This window comes from Rhinoderma darwinii, chromosome 5 (assembly GCF_050947455.1).
Source record: "Rhinoderma darwinii isolate aRhiDar2 chromosome 5, aRhiDar2.hap1, whole genome shotgun sequence".
In the NCBI taxonomy this organism is placed as follows: Eukaryota; Metazoa; Chordata; class Amphibia; order Anura; family Rhinodermatidae; genus Rhinoderma; species Rhinoderma darwinii.
The window spans coordinates 182,397,834-182,411,345 of NC_134691.1; the positions used below are offsets into that span (position 1 = coordinate 182,397,834).

General features: G+C 42.7%; 1 protein-coding gene across 1 annotated transcript in view; it reads right to left on the bottom strand.

The window, feature by feature from the left end:
* The window catches only part of SLC6A3 (solute carrier family 6 member 3), a 98,502-nt gene that overhangs the window by 30,597 nt on the left and 54,393 nt on the right, over positions 1-13,512 (bottom strand). Inside the window, exons 9-11 of the mRNA XM_075826769.1 lie at positions 12,143-12,255; positions 1,828-1,956; positions 754-853 (exon numbers count right to left, since the gene is read on the bottom strand). Coding sequence (XP_075682884.1) covers positions 754-853; positions 1,828-1,956; positions 12,143-12,255 — 342 coding nt within the window. The remainder of the gene's footprint in view (positions 1-753; positions 854-1,827; positions 1,957-12,142; positions 12,256-13,512) is intronic.

Below are 13,512 nucleotides of genomic sequence, written 5' to 3' on the forward strand. Positions count from 1 at the left end.
TAAATCCCAAGCAATTTTTGGTCCACGAATAACCCCTTTAACAACTGTGAATCTTGGTATAACCTAACTCAATAACTGGTCACAGTAGGAACAGTAGATGGCTTTAAAAAAGTTTTTCGATGATTTCTTAAAATAAAATAATATCAACGCTTTTGTAAATTAATAAAATTCTTGTTTCAAGGGTTGATCCAGTCTGATCACCACTTGGTATCAGTAGGGATTTTTTTTTCTTTTACGGCAGATTGGTTAATTCTATATGAATTTCTTAAGTTTCTCTGGATCAATGGGGGTAAAATAAAGTTCTAACGTTTTTTCATACCCCTTCACTTCACCCCCATGCTCTTCCATCCCTTGGTTGAACCTAAGGAACATATGTCTTTAACCATACTACCTATATAACTATGTAAAGTTAATGGGAAGAATTAGAACAAATAAACCCTGTCTTTGCATGTAAGGCCAAATGTGTGAAATATAGGGTCTTCTCATTTCCATATATGCCCTTTACTATAATAGTGGCAATAAGTTATTGTCACCCAGCATCTTTTTTCCGTGTACCAGACGAAGATAACCCACAACAAAAAAATTTATATGAAACAGAGCTTCAACCCCTATAATATATATTTCTAGTAAATTGATTGGCACTGAATTGTGGTCGATAAAAAACAAAACAAAAAAAAAACCCTTACACACGTTCAGTGAACTAATGTAAATCATTGTGCATTGTATGAATAAACACATGCAATCAGTTCTTACCATAAAACCACGCAATTCCAATTGCTTCAATTAGTACTCCAAATAAAATTGAGGTACCTGCTGCAAAATGATCAAGCAGCGTGAAAACATATATTCCACCCTAAAATAAAAGAGAACAAGACTGTTAATGTATCTTAGAGAAATCTAGGTTATATATCTTCATATATCTGCTTTGTGTTTCCTGTAGCAACATTTTTGAACACGTCTTCATTAAAGCGCATTGCTCATTGGAGTGCTGATAATTTTAGGTCATTCATGACAAAATGAGAAGAGAAAAACAGAGATGTTGCCCACAGTAGCTAATCAGTAACTGTCAATTAGGTAGTCCAGATTACAAAGTGAAAGCCACTTGTGTTACTATGGATCAACCTTTTTCTTTACTGTTTCTTGTCAAATCGCTCTCAGTTTTGAGGCCACATACAAGTTTCATGATTGTTTGCGATAAAAACACAGCAAAACCTTTAATTAATCTAAACATTGGATGGATTTAACAAAAACGATAACATATTCGTCCAGAATTTTTATCCAAAAACAGCATCACTATTGTCTATGGACTCTGTCTGATTTTGCAGCTCATCCCCAGTTTAAAGGGGTTTACCCATCAGAGACATTTATGACATATCCACAGGATATGTCATAAATGTCAGATAGATGAGTGTCCCACCTACAAAGTGGGTGATAATAGATTTACCTCGTTGCTGGAAAAAAGAAACCCTAACATTACAAAACCATGTTTTGTCGAGTTATTTACTGATACTGTACAACATTTGTGACCAATGATTCCACCAGAATGCCATGCCTCTCTCTCTCTTCCTTCCCATTAATACATGAGTACTCCTACCACAGCTTTAAGTTTCTAACAAGCTCATATAAGATGACAATTCCTGCAATGTAAGATGTTCAAACATTCTTCAAACATGACGATCCCATTAAATAGTGCAGCCTATGTGGGCCCATAGTTGCAGGGCCTACACCAATGCACTATGATTTGAAAGGGAGATAGATGGTGGTAGTTTGACGTTTTCTGCTGATAAGTCTGCAAGCTAATACTCTCTTGAAATAAAAATAACATACATTGGTTACACAGGAGAGGGATATGAAGAATGTGCACAGGACGACAAAAAGTGTAAAGAGCTCTCGATGTCTACGTAGGAATTTGAATTCATCAATGAGTCCTGTTATTACTGATTCCATTCCTCCCATCTGTAATATGAAAGAAAAATTGAGGTTATTAATAATCAATGTTCAGAAATTTTGCAGCCATTATATAATTTTACATTTATTACTATAATTGGGTTAGATAAAGAATGGGATTTTTTTTTATTGTTGCTAGGTCACAGGATGGATCGTGTACCCAAATAAGGTTTCCGTGGTTTCTTTTTTTTTTTTTTTCATTAGAAAAATCACTTGCAATGGTTGGCAGTCATTGCATAGTAATGGTAGTCAAGTTGCTATATTGAGAAGTACATTTTTCCTACAGAATCATGTGGGCACACACAAGACTACTTCAAAGTCGCTCTGTGTGTTGAGTCATGCTGTAGCTGCAATGCAAGAAGAAACTTGAGAGAAACCATAATCAAAAATATGTACATTTTGTAAAAATAGGGGAATGTATATCAGCATGTAAATGTGTACAAGCAGAATTATTGGGGAAGCCTGAGATAATCTTTACTTTGTTTCTATAGGCACATTGTTCAGTCTGAGCAGCAGGGGCGTAACTATAGGGAGTGCAGAAGTTGCAGCTGCATTTGGACCCTAGGGCCACAAATCAGGAATTACCTGTGCTTATTCTTTGTAATCAGGAATAAATATTGGGATGCACTCCTCAAATTGTTGGTGTGGTGCTAGTAGGGTAGGGACGAGGATCCCACAATATAAAGAAATATAACCCCAGCACACACAAAAGTACAAAAGAGGTCAAGATGCAAACTATATTTAAGTTTTATTGCAACAAAATGGTGTTGTGGTAGTAAGCGACTCGATAGCACGTTTCGGCCGACCCACGGCCTTTGTCACTGTCGCTGATTGTAGATCTCACTGGTATGGGATGTCCGCCGGATCTGCCCTGTGTGTCAGTGCTTACTCTTTGTACTGTGACATCACTGTTTATTACCCCTGTACTTTGACATCACTATTAATTACCCCTTATCTCGCTAGGTCGATTTTATCATGCATATTTCTATGCTTGAATGTTTACACATCACAAAAATCATCAAAATATAGACATGGTCCAAATTGCAGCAAATCATTAAAGAGGATCTGTCACTATCTTGGGGTGTAGTATGCATGTAGCAATTAAACAGAAACTGTTTGGATTAATATAGTAAATTAATTAATACAAATCTATGAGGTAAAAAAGGACAGAGTCAAAATAGGGACTTTCCCTCCAAAAGGAAATTTTATTATCCACGTACTGTTGTATGGATGTGTGCATTATCCTTGTATTATGATGATGTTTACTATCCCTGTTCTGTGACATCACTGTGCACATTATTTACATACTGTGACATCACTGTGTGCCATAATAAATATCAATGTAACATAAAACTTACACTTTTATTAAGGAAACTTAAAATGTTTATGTCTCCACATTTTTTTATATTTTTAATTTTTTATATTATTTTTATAAAAAATTAGTAATGCCAATAGGTTATATAGGTTATTTATTATCCCACAAGACAGAGGCTGGAAGTCCCTGTTCTATGCATAAATTGCTTTCACCAGCATCACCACAATTGAAGGATCTGCTTTATTGTGTGTATAGCGCTATTACATTGATACAGGCCCTTCTATTCCCCAATGTATTTTAGGTCATTCATTAATATTTCTTTACATTTTTGGAGTTTTTGCTTGTGTATGAACCAGCGTATACTGTTACTTAACAACCTGTTATTTGAAGCAGTACTGTTTAGTCACGTGCTTTATACATTGGTAACGTATAACTATGGGCAGTGTCTATTATGAATACTGCACAATCACCAAGCACTAGTGCAGGAGTAGGCGGTCGGCCATATCCACCTCTCCTGTGGCGGCGTGTATGCTCTCAGCCACTGTGTGCATGGGAAATAATACTGTGCCTGGCTACTGTCTGACTCTCGTGGCAGTATTCACTGTTTCTATCCTACTATAGCTATACCCCGACCCACGTATCAACTTCTTCTGGGGGGACAATTATTTGTGTTCTATGACATACTTTTGTGCATTATGCCTGTTTAGTGAAACATTGTGACAATGATCTTTGTGGGCCTCAACAATGTCATCACTGTGCTATTATTCCTGTGCTTTTTTTTTTGTTCATTTTGGTTATTCCCCTTGTACTGTTACATCAATATCTTTATTATATCTGCACAGAGATATCACTGTTTATTATCTCTGCATTATATGTTTTACTTGTACTGTCACATCACTATGTTTACTATCTTTGGATTGTGACATAGATATATTAGTCCTATAATGTTACATAAGAGGATACCAGTTTCATATATTGCATGTAAAGTTGGTGGCAGATGTTACAGATTGTGCATCAAGACCTAAGAATTGCAAGTAATGACTCTGCTGAGTAACATGACTGTTATTTACATGTTTTGTTAGCACATACAGTTAGTCCCTGAATTATTTGGACAGTGACACAATCTTCATGATTTGGGCTCTGCATGCCACCACATTGGATTTGAAATGAAACAACTGAGATGCAATTGAAGTGTAGACTTTCAGGTTTAATTAAAGGGGTTGAACAACAATATCCTGTGAAACGTTTAGGAATTGCAACCATTTTTCTACACAGCCTCCTCATTTCAGGGGCTCAAAAGTAATTGGACAAATTAACATTACCATAAATAAAATGTTTTGTTTTAATACTTTGTAGAGAATCCTTTGCAGGCAATGACTGCCTGAAGTCTGGAACCCATGGACATTACCAAATGCTGGGTTTCCTCCTTTGTGAACTCCTGGGTTGCTTTCACAGTATGTTTTGGGTCATTGTCCATCTGTATTGTGAAGCGACGTCCAATCAACTTTTGCTGCATTTGGTTGAATCTGAGCAGAAAGTATATCCCTGAACACTTCAGAATTCATCCTGCTGCTTCTTTCTTCAGTCACATCATCAATAAACATTAGTGACCCAGTGCCTTTAGCAGCCATGCATGCCCATGCCATCACACTGCCTCCACCATATTTTACAGTGGATGTGGTGTGTTTGGATCATGAGCCGTTCCAAGCCATCTCCATACTTTCTTCCTCCCATCATTCTGGTACAGGTTGATCTTAGTTTCATCTGTCCAAAGAATGATGTTCCAGAACTAGGCTGGCTTCTTTAGATGTTCTTTGGCAAAGTCTAATCTGGCCTTTCTATTTATGAGGCTGATTAATGATTTGCACCTTGTGGTGAACGCTCTGTATTTGCTCTTATGAAGTACTCACGTTATGGTAGACTTAGATACTGCTAAACCTACTTCCAGGAGATGGTTCTTCACTTGGGTGATGTTGTGAAGGAGATTTCCTTCACCATGGAAAGGATTCTGCGATCATCCATCACTGTTGTCTTCCGTGGACGTCCAGGCCTTTTGGAGTTCACGAGATCACCAGTGTGCTCTTTTTTTTTCAAGAATGTACCAAACTGTTGATTTGGCCACTCCTAACATTTGTGCTATTTCGCTGATGGATTTCTTAATTTTTTAAAGCCTAACGATGGTCCGTTTCACTTGCATTGAGAGCTCCTTTGACCTCATGTTGTGGGTTCACAGCAACAACTTCCAAATGCAAATGCCACACCTGGAATCAACTCCAGACCTTTTGCCTGTGTCACGTTGGGTATGTGGACCCACTGGGCCGTACCCCCTTAACGGTATGGCAGCTGGCCAACAGGACACAGGTAACAGTCTATAGTTCGTATAGGTGTACCTGTGGTAGATTCAGACAATTGTGAGGCAGGCTCGGAAGGGACTATGGCAGAAGGCGGACACCAGGCGAGGTACACAGCACAGCACGACTTCAACTCAATACGGTACTTGACCAGGACAGCACGGGATACAGGTTACAGGTAGCAGCAATGGAAAAAACTGGGAACTGGAAGACACTAGGAGACCATTGGCAGAGACAAACTAGGGTAACAACAACAAAGGTAATACAGGGGGAGGAAACCTCCAGCTCACCAGCTCGCCTCCTGACAGTCCTGCTTCGCCCGGATCTCCGCAACGGTCCACGGTAGGTAATAGTACAAAAAGGAAGGATTTGATCCAGCGCTGCAGTGATGTTCTTTAAAAAGGAACGTATTCCCACTTTTATTGGTATCAAAAAAGACTTGTTAAAATGTCAAATAACAGGCTTGGCGTCAAGGCAGTATTCGGTAGGTGTAATGGGCCTACGCGTTTCAAGCACGGCTGGTGCTCTTAGTCATGGCATTCATTCACTCACTGGGACACAATAGTATGGGTTTATATAGTTGATTTTAGATGGGTGGAGTTTACCAGGTGGTTAATCAGAGACACCCTATGTATGTGTTTTGGTGGTTAGATATAACAATTAACCCTTCCAGGTATATAAATGAACACTGTGCAAGGAACCTCAGGGTCACTGCAATACTTATGTTTTTATTGTCTATTTTACCGTTTTTAATTCTTTTTTGGGATTTTGTATGATGTTTATACATCTGAATCCCTAATTTGAGTAATTTATTAACTTACGGCTTGTTGTAATATAGAACATGAAAAATCGCAGTCGGAAAACGGATCGTAAACAACCGCATCCTGAACGGGACCCTGGCAACTCAACACGAATGTGAGTATATACAAACTTTTGTTAACCTCATGTCCTTGTGTGTGAATGATTCCCAATTACATACCAAAGTTGCAACCAGTTTGCAACTTTGGTATGTAATTTTTTAATTTTAACAAGTCTTTTTTGATACCAATAAAAGTGGGAATACGTTCCTTTTTAAAGAACATCACTGCAGCGCTGGATCAAATCCTTCCTTTTTGTACTAACAACAACAAAGCTCAGGCAAGGCAGGAAGGAGCTGGGCCCCTCTTATAGTCCAGGGTGCTCATGGGCTAAATTTGTACTTTAACTCAGGTGCGCGCGCTGGCCCTTTAAGAGTGGGCCAGGCCGGAAGAAACTAAAGTGAGCGCTGGCATCTCCTGAGGAGTAGACGGGGGCTAGCGCTCACAGCGTGTGAGTGAGCCTGATGGCCCGCGGCCATGGGCATGACAGTATCCCCCCTCTTACGCCCCCTCCTCTTGGGGCCAGAACGAGAGAGAAACTTGTTCAGAAGGGTAGGGGCATTGAGGTTCTCTTCTGGCTCTTAGGACCTCTCTTCAGGACCAAACCCCCTCCAATCCACCAAATAAAAGGTTCTTCCACCCACTCTCTTGGTGTCCAGGATCTCCTAAACGTCAAAAGTATCTGATGAACCGCTGGGAGCCACTGCAGGAGTGGAAGTCTTGGAGTAGAGGTTCAAGATCACCGGCTTCAGCAGGGAGACATGGAAGGAGTTGGGGATCTTGAGGGTAGGACGCAGTCGAAGCTTGTAGGAGACAGGGTTGTCTCGTTCCAAAATCTCGAAGGATCCAAGGAACCTGGGAGCAAACTTGTATGATGGCACCCTCAGCCGGATATTCCTAGAGAACAGCCAGACTTTAGTGCCTGGAAAAAACTGGGGAGGCTCTCGTCTTCTTGTGTCTGCCTTACTTTTCATGCGGTCGACTGCCAGCAGATCAGAAGATCGGGTCTGCTGCCAGATTTGTAGAAAGTCCCTGAATGCAGAGTCAGCTGCATACACCTGGGATGTAGTGGAAACAGGGAGAGGTATTCGTGGGTGTTGGCCATAGACAATTAAGAATGGACTGGAGGCGGTGGACTCACTAGTGTGGTTGTTGTAGGAGAACTCAGCCCAAGGAAGCAGCTGCACCCAGTCATCATGCTGCCTGGAGATAAAGTGTCGTAGATAGTTCTCCATAATCTGATATATTCTCTCGACTTGACCATTTGACTGGGGATGGTAGGCAAAGGAAAAGTCCAACTTCACATCGAGGAGTCCGCAGAGGGCTCTCCAGAACTTTGAGGTGAACTGTACCCCCAGATCCGACACAATATGCAGAGGCAAGCCGTGCAGACGGAAGATGTGTTGGATGAAGAGATTGGCCAGTCGGGAAGCGGACGGTAGGCCGGTCAGTGGAACGAAATGAGTCATCTTGGAGAATCGGTCCACCACCCCCCAGACTGTACTGCAACCAGCAGAAAGAGGCAGGTCCATGAAAAATTCCATAGCAATATGTTGCCAGGGGGCATCGTACACAGGCAGCGGCTGGAGCAGGCCCGCCAGTTTGGAGTGGGAAACTTTATTTGCTGCGCATACCGTGCAGGAGGAGACAAAGTCTGTGATGTCTTTGGGCAGTGTGGACCACCAGAACTGACAAGCCATCAGGTCTAGGGTCTTATGGGCACTAGCGTGACCTGCCAGTTTGGAAATGTGTCCCCAGCGGAGGATTCTTCTTCTGTCTGTCAGACGCACAAAAGTCTTCCGGGAGGAATGTCTCTAACTTGCAGAGGGTTGGCAGTATTAATGATATTTTGTGGAGACTCCATAGTGTCCTCTGTCTCAAACGACCTGGACAAGGCATCGGCCCTCTGATTCTTGTCGGCTGGACGATAGTGGAGCTCAAACTGGAACCGGGCAAAGAACAGCAACCACCTGGCCTGACGGGGATTCAGTCGTTGGGCCGTCTGGAGACAAGTGAGGTTCTTGTGGTCCGTGAATATCAAGATGGGATGAACTGCTACCTCTAATAGATGTCTCCACTCCTCCAGAGCCAATTTCATGGCCAGTAACTCCCGATCCCTAATCGAGTAGTAGTGTTCTGCAGAAGAGAAGAGCTTAGAGTAATAGCCACATATCATTGACTTGCCCTTGGAACCTCTCTGGAAGAGGAGTGCACCAGCACCGACAGAGGAGGCGTCCACCTCCAACGAGAACTGTCGAGAAACATCTGGAAGATGGAGGTTAGAGGCTGATGTGAAGGCACTCTTCAGGCTATTAAATGTGGCTTCTGCTTCTGGAGTCCACACCTTGGCGTTCATGCCTTTCTTTGTTGAGGTCAGAGATAGGAGATGTCAGTGAGGAGAAGTTTGGAATGAACTGTCTGTAGAAATTGGCAAATCCCAGGAATCGCTGTATGGCCCTCAAGCCTTAGGGGCGTGGCCATTCCAGGACGGCCTTTACCTTTTCAAGATCCATCTTGAGACCTTGATTCGAGATGATGTAGCCCAGGAAGGGTTGAGCATCTTTCTCAAACACGCACTTCTCCAACTTGGCGTACAGACGATTCTCCCTTAACCGTAGCAAAATTTGACGGACATGTCTCTGATCAGTCATTGGATCTGGAGAAAAAATCAAGATGTCATCAAGATAGACCAGAACACAAACATAGAGGAGGTCACGGAAGATGTCATTAATGAACTCTTGGAAGACCGCGGGTGCATTACACAGGCTGAAGGGCATTACTAGATATTCATAGTGTCTGTCACGGGTGTTAAATGCCGTCTTCCATTCGTCACCACGGCGAAGCCGGATTAGGTTGTAAGCCCCATGCAGGTCTAGGTTTGAAAAAATCTTGGCTCCTCGTGTGCGATAAAACAGTTCAGAAATCAGTGGCAACGGATATCTATTTTTTACATTGATCTGGTTGAGACCCCGGTAGTCGATGCAAGGACCCAGAGAGCCATCCTTTTTCTTGATGAAGAAGAATCCGGCTCTTGCCGGAGAGGAAGACTTCCGTATGAAGCCCCTGTCCAAGTTCTCTGAACCGAGTCTCTGGCAAGTAGAGAGGATATACACTACCACGAGGAAAGGGATGTACCAGGAACCAGTGTGGGGGCAGCGTCTCTGCCTCATTCTTGCTGAAGACATCTGAAAATGCAGAATAATGACAAGGCAATCCTGCCAAGGACTGAGGCAGAGGAGGCTGAGACCCAGCAGCACAGGATTGACGGATTAGCCAGGACAAAGAATGAGAGGAGCTCAGAATGGAGGACTCTCACTTGGAGCCTCAGTGGCTTGGTCACAGCTACAATCGGGTCTGGCAGAGGTAGTCCATTCACAGATGCAACCATCAATGGCCTCTATAGAGGGGTTGTGGGCAATTGGAGAAGATCCACCAGGTCTCTATGAATGAAATTAGCAGCGGATCCAGAGTCCAGATAAGCAGAGACCCGATGTGTTTTCTCGCCGGACACTATGGTCACGGGAATGGACAATTTAGACAAAAGTCCTCCTTTACCCAGGGTTGTCTCTACCACCAGGCTTTTGGGGACACAAACTCAGAAGATGGCTTCTGAAGCCGCAATATAGACAGAGTCCCGAGGTGCGTCTGCGTTGTCTCTCCTGGGTAGACAGCTTAAACTGGTCCGTCCTCAGAGACTCCTTTGGAAGATCAGCATCTGAGGACAGCAGTGGTTGCTGCAAAGTAGGAACCGGGCTAGGAAGTCCTCCCTCCCAACGACTTCTTGGAGCCGTTCCCGGATCCTTATATCAATCCGGGCGGCCAGAAGGATGAGGTCATCCAGGGTAGACGGTAATTCTCGGGTGGCAAGCTCATCCTTAATCTCAGGAGACAGTCCCTGCCAGAATGTAGCCACCAGGGCCTCATTGTTCCATAACAGTTCTCCCGCCAACGTGCGGAAGTGGATGGCGTACTCGCCCGCGGAGGTGTCTCCCTGGCGTAGGTTCAGCGAGGAGGCGGCTGCAGACGAGACTTGTCAAGGCTCCTCAAACACTGTGCAAAATGTCCGTAGGAACCCCTGGAAGTCACGGGTGTCTGGTCCTTGTCTCTCCCAGATAGGGTTCGCTCATGCAAGGGCCCTGCCAGTGAGGAGAGAGACAATGAAAGCGACCCTTGCGCCATCAGACGAAAATGCCCTTGCATACAGGCTAAAGTGGATCTGGCACTGGTTCAAAAATCCACGGCAGGTCCTCGCATCTCCATCATAGCGGTCAGGAAGCGGCAAAGAAAATCGGGGAACAGCACTGCCAGGAGGTGTAGTCTAAGGATCTGTACTGCCAGGAGGTGTAGTAGGTGGAACGTCAGCTTGAACGTCTAGACGACGTTCAATAATGTTCATTGCCTGGAGGAGTTGGTCCTGTCGAGACCGTAGGTCTAGCATCTCTTGTGACGTCATCATGGTCTTGGATTGACCAGCGGGGTCCATGGCCTGAGCTTACTGTCACATTGGGTACGTGGACCCACTGGGCCGTACCGCCTTAACGGTATCGCAGCTGGCCAACAGGACACAGGTAACAGTCTATAGTTCGTATAGGTGTACCTGTGGTAGCTTCAGACAGTAACGAGGCAGGCTCGGAAGGGACTATGGCAGTAGGCGGACACCAGGCGTGGTGTAACAGGACAGGCATGGTACACAGCACGACTTCAACTCAATACGGTACTTGACGAGGACAGTACGGGATACAGGTTACAGGTAGAAGGAGCGGGAAACACTGGGAACTGGAACACACTAGGAGACCATTTGCAGAGACAAACTAGGGTAATGACAACAAAGCTCAGGCAAGGCAGGAAGGGACTGGGCTGCTCTTATAGTCCAGGGTCCTCATGGGCTAATTTTGTACTTTAACCCAGTTGCGCACACTGGCCCTTTAAGAGTGGGCACGAGTGTGCGCGCGCACCCTACGGGACCCGGCCGGGAGAAGCAGAAGTGAGCGCTGGCGTCTCCTGAGGAGGAGATGGGGGCCAGTACTCACAGATCCATGGCTGCGGCCGTCAGGAGGTGAGTGAGCCTGACGGCCCATCGCAATGGGCATGACAACCTGCTTAAATGATGATGGATTAATGAGGGAATAGCCCATTCAATATCTTTTCTGATAATTGTCCAATTACCTTTGGTCCCTTGAAAAGTGGCAGCTACATATTAAAGAGCTGTAATTCCTAAACCCTTCCTTAAATGAGGATGTGAATACCCTCAAATTAAAGCCCAGAGTCTGCACTTTAAGTCCATATTGATTATATAACTATATATTTAATATGTTTTGGTAAACAGCTAAAATGCCAAAACTTGTGTCACTGTCCAAATAATTCTGGACCTAATTGTATGTGGACAACTCTAATATTGATGTCTGTTTATGTCCATTGAAACATTTAATAATATTTCAAGCAATATTGTAGACAAAATTTAAAGTATGTGGTGGTTAGCATTTTGTCTTTTTTTTCCATTTCTTTTTTTTCTCTTTTTCTTTTTTGTCTTTTGTCTATCATATTTGTCTCTTTAGAATAAGCTGTATTTACTCTTTCCTTGTAAGCCTTAAAAAAGACAAGTTAATGTGTAGGTGAGAACCAATACATACAGTATATATTTTATATAGATATCAGTTGGAATATTTACTTACAGCACTGTCAATTCCAAGTGTAAGAAGCATTATAAAGAATATAACTGCCCACACAGAGGACAGTGGAAGAGTAGCTATAGCTTCGGGATAGATTATAAAAATCAATCCAGGCCCTAAAAGCGAAAAAAAATAATTTACAGTTACCAAACAATATATGGAAATCCAAGTTAACACATAATACACATCTAGCTGGGGCTACACAGTAACACAATTATTTTTGGTAAATCATGTTAAAATGTTTAGTTCAATGGAACTCTAATTATACCCTATGGGGAAAAACTTAGGGAATAATTGAGGCTGCATTGCCACCATGATTTTACCGCCATGTAGCCCCAGCCTACACTGTGGCAAATATTGTAACAATAATTACAAATCATATAGATGCAACACTATGTCAAGTGCCACTGAATGAATTTGGAAGCGATAAATGTTAGGGGACCCTCACAAATATCTTTATGATACGTCAGAGGGGGAATTTAGGTGGAATTCCATTTAAAGGAGTTGTCTACTTTAGAAAACCCATTTTCATATACCCTATTAGGGAATTCTGAGTTAATAGAGGGGGTCCTCATATCTTGGCTAGAGTGGAGAGCAGCTATAAATATCATCTCTCATTCTAGAGGACCTGTCCTGTCCTGTATTAGACAGACAACACACTGTTTATTGATTCATTTCCATGTGATTGCGGTGCAGGGAAATTAAACCCACAGAACACAGCTGATCATTGGGGGTCTGAGCAGGAGGACACTTTTTGATCTGTTTATTGATAAGGAACCTTTTAGCAAGTAGGGATTCTCCAGAGTGGATAACCTCTTAAAGTAATAGTTGTCAAGAGAAAAGAAAACATCATAAATAATATTTATGTATTTATACTTTATTTTTAATCCATTACCACAGAGAATGGCAAGTCAATTTATCAGAATATGTATAACAATCAGTGTTGTTCATTGATAATAACAAAAATAAAAATGTGGAGCCATTATAAATACTTTATATGTGGAATGTATAACTTATATAATTTGTACAAAGGTGGACATGACTTTTCTCACTAACTGTACAGAACAGCTTTTGAAAAAAGCTGAGACGTTTCTATTTATCTTAGAGATGTGGTTTAACCTGTGTGATGTCATTTTAACCCCTTCCCGATATTTGTCGTAAGTATACGTCATGGAAAGCCAGTGATTCCCGCAAATTGTCATATACTTATGACAAATGGATGGCACCAGCTCAGAAGCTGAGTCAGTGCCATCATCTCCAGATGTCAGCTGTATCTTACAGCTGACATCCGGCTGTAATTGCGTGGACCAAAGTAAGCTTCGATCCCCGTCATAAACCTCTTAAATGCAGCGGTCAAAAGCGATCGCTGCATT